The sequence below is a fragment of the Amphiprion ocellaris genome, chromosome 17 (genome assembly GCF_022539595.1).
Source record: "Amphiprion ocellaris isolate individual 3 ecotype Okinawa chromosome 17, ASM2253959v1, whole genome shotgun sequence".
In the NCBI taxonomy this organism is placed as follows: Eukaryota; Metazoa; Chordata; class Actinopteri; family Pomacentridae; genus Amphiprion; species Amphiprion ocellaris.
The window spans coordinates 23,103,757-23,117,893 of NC_072782.1; the positions used below are offsets into that span (position 1 = coordinate 23,103,757).

Here is a 14,137-nt window from a genome sequence, read left to right on the forward strand (position 1 = left end):
TTTTTTTATTTTTTTTATTTCCAGTAGCTACCAACTGACAGTTGTCTCTAAATGTCAACTAACCCAACACACAATAATCCTATATGAATTCCTTATCATGAAATGGGGCTCAATAATGAGCCCCATTTCATGATAAAAACACGAAAGGCTTTTTTTCAGAGCCAGTGTTTGGTTTGTCCAGACTCATTCTATCATCTGTAGAAACATGGCAGTGCTCCAGAACAACTACATGTCATTGGTGTCTGTTGATGTCTATAAGTGCTTCTGACAGGGAGTATAACAAGTCTTAAATCCTACACATTGGCCCTTTAAAGGAGGCAGGTAACAGCAGCACTGCCATGATAAAATCAATTTGTACAGAGCATATGATTGTAAATGGTAAATATTAAATATGACGTTTTATGGTAAGATAGTCTCAAGGAGGCCACAATGAATTACAAATTTAAGAGCGTCTTTCTTCAATTCAGCCACAAGCATTGGTTACTCATCTTTATTTTTGCCAACACTTTCAAACTGCATGGCAATAAAGAAAGGAGCGGTCACATAGTTTTATTTTTCATCCACAATTTGTCGAGTTTATTTCACCTCGCGGAGAAATGATTGTCTGTGAGCGGGGAGAGAAGTTGTGAAGGTGATATTGCTACTCGGAAGGTGATGTGGGTGACGTGTGTGTGTGTGTGTGTGTGTGTGTGTGTGTGTGTGTGTGTGTGTGTTGCTCTCTTCACAGCTACTCACAGTGAATCCAGAGCATCGTTTTTCCAGCCTGTCTGACATGCAGACATCTCCCTACCTCGCTGACGTCAACTGGGACGCCGTGTACGAGAAGAAGATGGAGGCTGGATTTGTTCCTAACGTTAGTATCAAGATATCTGATGCACACACAGGCAGTATACACACATCTAATAAACATTATAAAGCATGCACAGGCACTCCTTTATGTTTGCTGATCATAATTAGATGGTGTGGCAACTAAATAATGCAGAGGAAACTGAATGCAGCTTCTTTATGGTATCTCAGTGAAGTGTGTGCTCACATGCACTTATTGTGCACTCTTGTGTGCATGCGAGTGCATCAGTGTGTGCTATTTACAGTGGGCTGCTCAGTGTGCGCAATACCTTTGTATGCCAAATTTATTGATGCTGTGTGTGTGTTTGTAATGATCTCGTGTACATCTCTCTCCTACAGAAAGGTCGCCTCCACTGCGACCCCACCTTTGAGCTGGAGGAGATGATCCTGGAGTCACGTCCCCTTCACAAGAAGAAAAAGAGGTTGGCTAAGAACCGGTCTCGAGACAACAGCAAGGATTCACAGTCTGTGAGTGACACCATCTTCTGCACAGATTGATAAATCAGTCAAAGAGCTGCTTCGTCCATTTGTATGTAACATACAGGAAAACTTTTGATATGTAATGCCTCACAGTATGATAGGCTTTTAATTTTATGTATGTACACTATAAGTCAAAAGTTTGGACACACCTTCTCATTCAATGCTTTTTATTTATTTGCATTATTTTCTACATAGTAGATTAATACTGAAGATTAACACTTTTTTGTTTACAACATAATTCCATATGTATTCTTCTATAGTTTTGATGTCTTCAGCATTAATGTAGCCAGTTTAAATCATTCCCATTTGATAACCTGATCAGACTCACCCACAAACACTACCACAGGGAAGTCCAAGGAGCTTAGCAAGACCTTAAAAGCAAATCATTGACTTGAGCAAGTCAGGAGAGTCACTTGTAACCATTTCTGTGCAGCTAAAGATCCCAGAATCACGAATAAAGTGCATGCAACAGTTGTGTTAATGCCTCAGTCAGGAAGAAATGGCAATCCTGCTGTCATCTGCTGCCGAAACAGTTGGCCAGGATGGTCAAGAGTCAACCATGAATCATCAAAAAGCAGGTCTGCAATGAGTTAGAAGCTGTTGGTACACACATGTCGACACTCAAGCATGTTTTACATCACCCTGAGCTGAGAGGCTACTATGAAAGAAGGAAGCCCTTCCTCTAGAATCGGCACCTTAAAGCTAGACAGGTTTGCTGCTGATCACTTTCTTCTAGAGGAAAGTTCCGTGGTCAGATGAGACAAATTTGAGCTGTTTGGCCACAAAGACCAGAAATATGTTGGTTAGAAAGGGACGCCTTTAACCTCAAGAACACCAGACCTACTGTCAAGTTTGGAGGTGATAGTATTATGCTCTGAGGTGTTTTTGCTGTCAGTGGTCCTGGTGCTTTTCACAAAGTAAATGGAATAATGAAAAAGGAGGGAGATTACTTCCACATTCTTCAGGAACACCTGAAGGTACCGGCCAGAAGGTAGGGTCTTGGACAAAGTTGGGTGTTCCAACCAAACAATGACCCCAAACACTTTCCAGAAGTGGTAAAGAAATGGCTTAATCAGGCTAGAATCAAAGTTGTCGGCCGGTCTCCTTTAAAGTTGGACTTGAACTGTATCAAGAACTTGCGGACTGTGATGAAGAAACAAGTCTGAATCAAAAAGCCAACAAAGTGTGTTCAACTGCAACAATTCTGTCAAAGGAGTGATCAAAGATACAATCAGAAACTTGCCACAAGCTTGTGGAACGGCTACGTAAGTGGCTATTTGAGGTGAAAATGGCTAAGGAACATTCAACCAAATATTGGCATTTCTGTGCGTGTACTTTTGACGCAGCAGATTTACAGAAGATGTATGATCGATATATGAAAGTAAAATGCTTTTTTGTGACAAAGATGCATGTGTTTCAATGATTCTGTCATTAAAAAAAATCTAGTTACAGGAAGAAGCTGAAAGCTGCAGTAATATACACGATCTTACAAGTGTGTGTGTGTGTGTTTGTGTAAACTTAGGTTTAAACTTCAACCATTTTTGAATTTCCATGTAATGACATTTGGAGAGTAATCAAGCATTAGTAGACTGAAGTTGCCAGCTGTAGTTAGAGAAATATCAAGTGCAGCTACACAGACCAACACAACACAGCAGACTTGCATAGTTTTGATTGCTGTTTTACACAGTTTTAAATGATGGTTAGACTAACCATGCAGTGAACTCAGGCCGAGTTCCCACTCACTACACAACTGACAGCGACAACACATTTATTATTCAGATTTCAATTGCGGGTGCATAATGTTAAATTGAGATTGAAATGCATGCTTTCTCGGCCCTGTAGACAGGCCAGGTACTTGTAGCCTCTTGTTGAGTTTTTCCTAAATGTGATTTCTCATTTTGTCTTCTCCAATGTGTTTTTTCGATAGCTGTTTCTGAGACAGGTACAAATATCAAGTATTTCATGACAAAAGTGCATGTAGAGTAAAAAAAACTAGGGATCCAAAAAGTGAATTCAGTATTTGTCTCCTATTAATCACCTTTCAGCCTCTGATAAACACGACCGTTCAGAAGTTTGGGGTCACCCAGACAATTTCACGTTTTCCATGAAAACTCACACATTTTTCATGTGCTAACATAACTGCACAAGGGTTTTCTAATCATTAATTAGCCTTTCAATACCATTAGCTAACACAATGTAGCATTAGAACACAGGAGTGATGGTTGCTGGAAATGTTCCTCTGTACCCCTATGGAGATATTCCATTAAAAATCAGCTGTTTCCAGCTAGAATAGTCATTTACCACATTAGTAATGTCTAGACTGTATTTCTGATTCATTTAATGTTATCTTTATTGAAAAAAGCTGCTTTTCTTTCAGAAATAAGGACATTTCTAAGTGACCCCAAACTTTTGAACAATAGTGTGTGTATTTTGAATAGTGGTATATATGTTGTTGTAGGAATGTATAAGTCATAGGGGGTATTTTTCTGAAGAATTTCTACTTTTACTTAAGATACTTTCAGTATATTTTGCTAATAATACGCAAAATGATTGTGTTGGTGTTCTTATTCCAGTAAAGAATCTGAATAATTCTTCCACTGCGGGATAGTTATCGATATAGTACATCGTGTACATCAGTACATCTTTAGACCATGTCAGGGATAAGGCAAGACAGTGATAAAGTGCTTCACTTATTTCCACTGTTGTGTGTAATTAACTTAACCTTTACCAAGACAGAGATTACATGTTTGGTTAAAAAAAAACAAAAAAAAAAAACGGTAGGACACACAGTCAGGAAAAACAGCCTGGAACAAATATGGAAGAAGACAATGGGATACTAAACAAAACAACAACAAATCACACTATACGTTTTTTAAAAAGACAGGGTCCCATCTTTCATATTTAGATACAAGAGATATTGTGCCAGAATGCTTTAGAACCTCAGCATTAAAAGCATTATGTTCTGTTAAAGAGGAGGATTTGGGAAGAAGGTGGAATTCAAGATGTCATTGCATCTGTTAAAAGGCCCCTGTTCCCTTTGATGACAGAAAAGGCTCATTTTATTTTTTTCACATTTAAAAGGGTTATTTATCATGATGCAATTATATGATTTGCTGTTTCCCTACTAATTTGATCTTTTTAGCCTTGTGTGCGTCACATTAATGTTATTTTCAGTGTGTAGGTGCTAAAATGATTTTGAAGAGGACAGCGGCACAAGCATGTTTTTATTACCTGCTGCAGGAGTTTAACTCATAAATAGTGTATACACGGAGAGCCTGGGCTGGTCTGAGACAACAATGCAGCTCAGGTCTTCCTTGGTCTCCGGTCTGTCAGTTTCTGTCAAACCTGCATATTTTTAGATTGAATATGAGCCACATCCCAGCTGTTTTTTGTTTTTTTTTACTCAGCTGATGTGAATTGCATCTATTCTCCACTCAGCAGATATAATGAATAACACAGTGCTACAGGAGTGAGCATGAAGAGAGATTTGCTGTACAAGCATCTTCTAAATAACCTGCTTACTTGTATTATGATCTTTTGTGTTCATACATGTCTCCAAATAGCCAATAATCTCTTCTTTACTGTCATACTGTATATTTTACTTCTGTTTTAAGATAAACTCCTTCCTGAATAGGAGGGAATAAGCCTATTACAGTAGCATTCTACCTAAATACCAAAATAGAAGGATTTTGAAATGTAAATGAACAGTTTGACATTCAGGAGAATATTTGCTGCCTAGAATTAGACAAGAAGATTGATACACTTTTCATGTTTATACAAAGCTGGGACCAGCAGTCTGTTGGCATAACTAGCAAAAAGATGTTTGTTAAAACCATTCAGAAACTGAAGATTGTAAACTAGACAGTTCATCCTTTCACAGACTATTATGCACCAGACTGTGGGTCCATCCAACACCCACACTGCAGCATTGAGTACATAAGTTGAGTTCAATGTTTATTATGACCCCATACAGGCATCTTGGTTGCAGTATAACAGGCTGACAGATAAAAATGTAAGAAACCACAAAATCAGCACAAAACAATGCAGTTTCAGATAAAAGAATAAATATATACAGTAAATACATTAAGGAAACACCCACATCTTAGATGCTTAAATGTTCGCATTTAATTTGATCATGTGATTGCATTGGGAACAAATGAGTTTTGGTAGTGATTAAACCTAGGTTCAGCTGGTATATAGCCTGAGCCTGAAGGCACAGCAGTGAACTCTGGGTACAGAAGGTGATCGCTGTCTGAGAGCACAGTTTGAATTCAATACAGAACATTTCTGTCAGACAGATCAGACGGGCTTCTTTGTTGGTTTCCTACAGTCTCCTGACTGTTTCTGACAGTGTTGTTGAGTGTGTTTTTTATACTTAGCATTGCCACATCACCAGACTATATAGAAAGACATCATCTACTCTGTAGGATTTAAAGAACAATTGCATTGGGGTTCTATTTACAAGACATGATCTATGCCTTCTAAGACAGTACAGGTGCTTCTGTCCATTTTTTGTGCAATGTACAATCTCTTATCAATGCCTGATATTTGTAACTTGTCACACACTCCATCTTCTGGATTTGGATGTGTGTGAATGGAGAGAATGAGCCTCAATTTTAAATCACAATCAAAGTGAACATTCATGGGTCTCCAGGTAGTTGATGAGTGTGTTCCAAACCAGAAAAAATGCAAACACACAGTACACTTGCATACTTCTTCTAATGCTGCAAAAGCACCATATTTAAAGCCAGTCCACAGCTCCCTGTGGCCATAGTGCACCTTTAGGTTTTAGGGACAATTTAGGGACAACACTGAACAACATACACTACCATTCAGAGGTTTGGGGTCACCCAGACAATTTCATGTTTTCCATGAAAACTCACACTTTTATTCATGTGCTAACATAACTCCGCAAGGGTTTTCTAATCATCAGTTAGCCTTTCAACACCATTAGCTAACACAATGTAGCATTAGAACACAGGAGTGATGGTTGCTGGAAATGTTCCTCTGTACCCCTATGGAGATATTCCATTAAAAATCATCCATTTCCAGCTAGAATTGTCATTTATCACATTAACAATGTCTAGACTATGTTTCTGATTCATTTAATGTATCTTCATTGAGAAAAAACATTTTTTTTGAAAATAAGGACATTTCATTTCCGTATTTATGAGAAACAGCCGGTTCTCGTCAGGCAGTCCTGATGCTATCAGTGTTATTAACGCCAGCGCGTGTCTGTGTCATGTGTTACCGCGGTTGATCAGTGTCTGCAACGACTGCGCACCTCTAACAATAGAAGCTCTATAAGGCTTTGTGTTTGTGCGGCACATACGTGTGTGTGCGCCTGCTCGTGTGTGTGTGTGTGTGCTCATACTGCGTTATTACCGAGATTATTAAATTATGAAGCCCTCAGTGCTGTTGTCATGGCCCCAAGTGCTTTCGGAAATATGAGCTTCTATTTTTGTCTCGGGCCAAACATCCAATTTGAGGAGGGCTCACAAACAATTCATGACTTGTTTAAAAAGAGCTACGGAGGGGGAAAGGAGGAAATGAGGAAAAAGATATTTCCACCTCAGAGGTCATAAAGTTGACTGATTGAAGTTGACGTAAAGTTTTTTTCTGTGGTTCTTAATGACGATGATGAGGTTGATGTGTCAGATGATGAGTAGGATGTTTTGTCTGTGGACTTCCTGCAGGAGAACGACTACCTACAGGAGTGCCTTGAAGTGGTGCAGCAAGAGTTCATGATCTTCAACCGTGAGAAGTAAGAGAACACAAGAGCAACAGACCATTTCTAACGTGGCCTGAAAGCAGAGTTTTCTGTTTTGTAATTCAACAGTAACGCCGCAGCACAGCCAGAAGAGTGTCTTCCTTTTAGCACAAAAGCAAAGGACAAAATATGACTATAATTTCCTTTTTTTACCCTTTAAACAAACAAGTTTAATTCAAAGTGAAATCTTCTATTATATCTTTCTCTTTGTGAGTGAGCGACACTTTTGTTTTTCATTGGATATAAAACCAAAAGTGAGCAAAATCTTGCTGATAATCCCTCATTACACAGGAAAACTTCAGTCCCATTTTCCAACCTTAATGTATGCAGTTTGTACAGTAGTCGAGCTATATTATAAAATACAAAAATGTAATTCTTTTGTCTTATGAAGTGCTAATCAAACCTACAAACCTGCTTTATCCTCTGTAGGGTCATGGGGTGACTGGAGCCAATCCCAGCTGACTCACTTGGATTGGTCGCCAGTCTATCACAGCCAAACCAATAATTGATTAAGTGGAAAAGTAATCAACAGATTAATCAACAGTGATGATTTGACAGTGAAAGTAACTGTTAGTTACAGCCCTGCTAATTTATTTTCTCCATTGCAAAAGTTGGGCTTGCCTGAGGGTTTGTTTTAAATCTGTCTGATCATCTGACTCCTCCAGTTTCTTTGTTGCAGTGATATCAGTGCTCATCCAAATACTTTTGAAAGCACAGTGTTATTGTAACTGCAAAAGATGATGTTCAGATCTGCAATAAATAAAACCCAATTTGTAATAAACTGTAGTTTTCTTTAAAAACAAAATGCACTTCAAAGGTCCAGCACTGTAATGAAGAGTTTGAAGAAAGCCCCCACTGTCACCTGCACTTAAGCTGTAACTGCTTGGATGAATGTGGAGCTGACAGTGGAAACACCCTGAAGCATCACTGCTGTGTAAAACTGCTGACAGAACACAGTCAGATGAGGAAAGTTAAGAAGTTGTATCAGCTGCATTAAGCGAGGAAGAGGCTCAGAAAATGCACATTTATGCCCACTATGATGCAAAACCACAGAGTGTGCAGTGTAACCGGCTGATATAGGAAGGCATTCAGCTCACAGGAGAGCATTGCATGTTTCTCCAAACCTGCATGACAACCAGGCCTCTGTAATGAAATGACTTGGTTATGTAAATGAGCGATGACAGAAGGTTCTTTAAGACTCCATTGTGCTGTGGCTAAATATTATCTATCTAATCTTTTGTATATGTCAGTAGAATAGACACAGTACGTCATAAATAAAAACTATAAACGCTGTGTATCACAGTGTGTCCTCTCTAATGTAAAGGGAGCGATATTGGTTCAGTGCTGCTCTAAATTATTACTTCATTTATTATTGACCATGTCCTGCCACTGCAGCGTTCCTGAAATCTTTCTCTGTGGCAAATGTCTTATTATATCCTATTGCTCTAATTGATGGCAATTTACTTCTATTTATAATAGAGGACATAATGTCTAGAATTATGCACAGCAGTGCTATATAAAACACTCCATCAGCTACTAGCTGTTTCTTTCTACAAGTGTGTTTTATTTGACTACTTTTCTGAGGACCAGATGTGCTCATAAACATGGAAAGATAATGAAATAATTCTAAACAGGGAATATTTTGGATGCCATCACTTCTACGAGGGTTTGAAGGTTAAAATAGAATTTAGATGAGCATGCTTTGCATGCATATACATAATCATGCTCCCATTGCCCCCCTGTTGTGAATATCTGTTTCTCCATGCGTCTCAGGTTGAAAAGGCGTCAGGAGGAGGGTCAGTCGGAGGCCGGGGGTGATGATGCCAGTGGTGACGGGGATGGAGATGCAGAAACCGGAGCTGCCGACGACGACGCACCCGAACCAGAGCCAGAACCAGACCCTGAGCCCGAGCCTGAGTCCTCCTCCAAACTGAGCATGTGCGGCTCTGTGTGCTCGTCTCCCGGCAGCTGTTAGCGCCGCATCGCCTCACAGTGACGATGGCAGGTCTCTCTGGCCGCTGCAGTGTTTGTGCCATGCCAAAAGATATGTTTCACCCCTCTCCTCTGTTGTAGCCCGGAGCGGAGGAAATGCACAGCTGGGCGACTTGACGTACAGCAGGGCCCAAAATGGCTCCCATCACCTCCCCTCTCTGTTTTTGTTTTGTTTTCGTTGCATCCTTCTGGTAAGGCATGAATGAAGCAGATTCCCAGAGAGTCTCTGCCTACTGTACCCATCCGCCCTAGAGTAAGCTCTAACTTCTATGCAATGTTACAGTATAGCATGACAAATAAGGTATCACTTACTAGGAGGTGTCGTTCTTACGCAGAAAGCTCCACGAGCATGATGACATCCTGAGCAATAGCAGTCCATGGTTTTGGGGGGTTAGTGGTTTTGGTGGAAGTGGCCTCCCCTGTTCTCTCCTCCCTGTTCCAAATCTGATGGGGACGACTGAATTATTCAGCACACGCAGGCACTCAGTTTATTTTACTGCCTGTGTCTTCAGTTCACTCTTCCCCCCAGCCTCTTTCATGTGATGTGTGCCCTAATTTAGAACGATTGTTTCTGTTCTCCTCCTGTTGCAACACCTTTGTGAGATACATTTACAGTGTTGATGACAGTGTGGCCGGTTTCATGTTGTAAACCTATTTAAAGTTGTGCCTGTCGATGATAATCAGTATTTGTTAGTCACATTGTAGCCATGAATACATTATAGGTCAGAATGTTAGTCTGATTTTCCTCTTTAAATGTTAGCCAGCTATTCTTTTTCCAAGCCTTTTTGGAATGATAAGGTACTGTAATTTATGGGAAATCAGTACAGCAATCGGAGGGAAAGGTTACGCTTGTCACTGTGTCCGTAATGGTTACAAAGATGTTGTATTTTAGCCGTTGACCATGCTCTGACTCAGAGAGCATTCGGAAACTCAGCTCTGGGGAATAAATACCAATCACCAACACGCTCATCCTTTAAGAATCTATTAGAAAGCCCTTTTTGCTTCACTAGACTTCATCATCTTGTTAAGTGCTTGGTTAAAGTAAAGATCACCTCCCTGTAGAGCTTGGTTTGGGGCTGTGCTTAAATGTGTAGCTGTGCCCTGTTGGTACTTCAAACTGTATAGATGAGCTAGTCTATGACTGTCATAGTGATAGTGGTACATTTAAGGTGGCACCATTCATCTCAGTCTCAACACCTGGGAATATGTAGCAAAAGACCACCTTAAAACCCTACGGCCTAACAAAATGAAACCATGTAAATAGCATACAGTGTAGGTAATTAAACTCACCACAGTTTTATGTGGGACTGCGAACTCGACGTGTAAACTTAAGGAAAAGCCGCGTGAAGCTTCACACTGCTTCATTCTGCTCTTCTTTCCAAGTGTGCAGGCACAACTTGTAGGCAAAATATGCCAAAGCTTTTCTACCATTTGCATAACCATTTCTAAGGAACTTTGAGTATGTGAATGTATGTCTCTTTCCCCTTGTATAACATAAAGTCAGTTCTTCTTGCAAGTGAAGATACTATAATTTATACAATCATAATGTGATTATGTATAAACGATCTATTTCAGATAAGGGTTGGGGGGGGCTTCAAGAAATAGTAAGACGTCTTGGGAAATACGCCTGTTTGCTGTCTTAAGAATTGAAAAAGAAGATTAATCCCACTCATGTCTGTCTGTTAAGTATGTAGCTGGAGCTGGGAGGCAATTAGCTTAGCCTAGCATAACGACCAGCAGCAGGGGCAACCTAGCTCTAAGCTATGTGCCTTGTTCCCCCATAGCTCTGTGTACACAATGTACTCGATTCATTAACCCTGCATTAACATCCAAACCAAAAGTTCACATTTTTCAACATACTTGAGGCAAATTCCAAATAGGAAAAAAACGCAAAGACGCACAGTGAATTTTGGGATTTTCCCTTGAAGTCATGAACAGATGGAGAAAGCAATTAACTGTAAAACCACAAATAGTTTTAAATTGGTAAGATCGAGGTGCAACGTTAGCTTCAGAGTCAACCACAGGAGACTTTGGAGGGACTGCTAGTTGCTAATTTATGCTGTTCTTGTTATCTGGGCTGTGTGTAATGTGAACTTTTCTGACATTTTGAGGACTACAATTAAGGATGCCTTCAGTAACCTGTGCATTCATTTATAATGAATTTATAACCGTCATGGTTTCTGTAGTTGTGTTTTTATTCTTAAATACAAAGGTCATCCAGAAACAGACTGTCCAAAGATGGAAGTATGAAAAATTGCAGCTTAGATATGTGTTTTCCAAGTAATATCATTTCACTGTGTAGTGTTTTTACTTTTTTTTAAGGAAACTCATGAAATATCATGAACAAATACACAGCAAATAAGGATCTTTGTTATAGCATTGTACAGGTCAAATAGCAGCTGTCATACCTCTTGTGCTTCTCATCCATGACTGTTGATGGCAGCTGTCTCAGTTTACACAATCAATCCCTGAAAAACAGATAAAACACCCAAATTCTAGCTACAAAATGGCTTAAAAATATCAGTCATTCTTTATAGTGTACAATGAAGCTGAGTTGTTTTCCTCCAGGTTTGGAGGCTTGTTCAACATAGCATTGCAATAAGTTTCAACATACTGCCCTCAACAACAGACTTTGGCAGACAACATCCATGTTTGATTGTTTTTTCCAGAACTTTTAGTGCCAAATTGAATATATCAGAGTTTTTAGAGAAGTCTGACTTTCCCAGTCCAAAATGAGATGTTAACAATAATTACAAGTAGTAACTCTAACATGGCCTTAACACGGCTTTAATGGAGCTGAACTGAATGACAAAAGTAACGATTTAGTAAAGTAATGTACTTACTAGAGCTAAGCTAATTGCCTCCCAGCTCTACCTGGAGGTTAGTGTTTTGCTGTCCACATTCCGTATGGATAGCGTCAGCCCAAGTCCACAAGAAACAAGACATCCATGTAGAGCCTAAGACTGTCCACACAGACTGTTCAGCAGCAGTATTCATTTGTTAAATACGGACATTTCCACCTACTGCGCAAGCATGGAACAGAGTCCTCCAAGCAGACTAGAAAGTAGTATAAGAACAACAACGTGTCCGTGGTATCCATAGCAGTCTGTGCGTACATCCACAAGGGAGCACGATCAAGGCTTTAGGCTAGTGTTGTTCTTTCTGTATCTGCAAGTATCTAAGGATCCAAGGACTCTAGCTAGTGTCTGAATGATGAAATTTCATCATCAGAGACTGTACAGACGTACATGTACCTTCCAATTTTTGTGACAGTCGATGCAACCACTACTCTACAAGCGCAACAACTGTGTATGTGCTGAAATACATAGATGCTGATCTAAAGCTCATACATGGAACATCCCTTCAAGAGGACTACAAAGTAGCATAATAACAACAGCTACACATCCGTGGTGTCTTCAGCTGTCAGTGTTAGCATACGCAGGAGAATGTAACCACAAACCTAATGGAGTGGAATCAATCTTCTCACCTCATTCCCAGGTAGATAGTCAATAAGTTTATTTCCCAGAGAGTTGAACTATTTCTTTAAACACTATTCATTATGATTAGATTAAGAAGCTTTGTTAAAGAGATATAAAGTGGCATCTCCAAGTCTGCCAAAATATATGATGAATTTAATAGTCTTGAGCCCTGTGCTTCTTTTGCATGTACCTTTACAGTATAAGCCTGTTTTTGCCAAAGCCCGGAGCTTGAGCCTTACTGGCTGATTTGTGCATGCACAAGCTTTTGGTAAATAGCATACCTCGATGCTCACCTGATTATTGACACAGTCCAAAATCAGAGTATAACTGGCCTGCGTGACTGTTTCTGGACAGTGGGTTTTGTGAACTTTAAACTGTACAAATCATATAATCCCAGTGTTATATGGATGGCATGATATTCTTAGGTGATATGCAGTACCTTTTGGCATCCTGCAGGTTGTCTTAATGCTTTGTTCAAGTATGCAGGCTCGTACCCTTGTGGATGAGTGGAATGAGGTCAGCAGCTGTAGTTGATGCTCTGTTGTGGATTAAGTGTTGCATTATTGTCTGTGCAGCAGTGGAAGAATATTTGGAACTGAGGCAGGTTTGACTTCAGCCCAATACAGAATTTGCTGCATTATTTAAAAAAAAAAATTGAATGTTTCCGTTTGTTGAAAAGAAAGCTTGGTTAATTCTGAGGACCATTTAATCGGTCGACACGGAATCAGCGCGGGCCGGAAGTGTACGTGTAATTATATGTTAATCATTTGTAAATGGATAATGATTGATTTTCCTGGTTAATTTAAGTGTAGCTTTTCTCTAAGTTACAATACTAATCTACAGTTTTGGCATTTGTTCCTTGATATTGGTGATCAGTCCTTATTGGACCATGCTTGCAAACCCTCCTGACATGTTTCTTTATGTGCTAATATTCTGGATGCCGTTAGGTGTGGCATTGTGCTAGTGTTTGACCAGCAGCAGCATGTCTCCTATTCAACTGTTTTCTGATTGATGCTCTCGAGACGCATCATTCTGTAGGTGTCTTGCTCTGTGGATACAGTTTGAAACTCAGTGCCCTGTTGAGAAAACACATCGAGAAGAAAATGTGATCTATGCCACTCGTTTCCTCCTTGTGATCCTATTTTGCATAATGTTCTTGTGCTGCAGGATTTTTACAGGGAGTCAGTGATAGGCCTTGTTACTGTACCAACTGAAACTGCTCCGTGTGTTCAAAAACATGCTGCTTTAACTGCTTTGATAAAGAAATAAATCTCCTTCCAGTAATCTGGTGTCTGTGTGTCTTTGTCATTTTCACTCAAACACAGCATTTTTAACCCTTAGATGCATAAGTGGGTCAAAAATGACCCGGTGAGGTCGTTTACTTGCAATATCTTTGTAATGAAAGGTTTCATTTTATATTCCAGCTATTTCTCTAAAAACATGCTTCTGATGCCATTCCATTTAAATTTTTAAGTTACCTTTTACACTTTTAAAGAAATTGTAATATTTGTATTACTACCCCAAGCTCTCTATCACTGATAATATCATACAAGAGGTGATGCAGTACACA

General features: G+C 39.6%; 1 protein-coding gene across 1 annotated transcript; it reads left to right on the forward strand.

Annotated features, from left to right (window-relative positions):
- The first annotated feature begins 666 nt into the window (after positions 1 to 666).
- On the forward strand, positions 667 to 13,851 carry LOC129350964 (serine/threonine-protein kinase 32C). The gene is made up of 4 exons (XM_055019374.1): positions 667 to 853; positions 1,186 to 1,314; positions 7,023 to 7,090; positions 8,870 to 13,851. Exons 1-4 carry the CDS (start codon positions 773 to 775, stop codon positions 9,069 to 9,071), a joined length of 480 nt encoding a protein of 159 aa, XP_054875349.1. The 5' UTR covers positions 667 to 772; the 3' UTR covers positions 9,072 to 13,851.
- Positions 13,852 to 14,137: the final 286 nt, after the last annotated feature.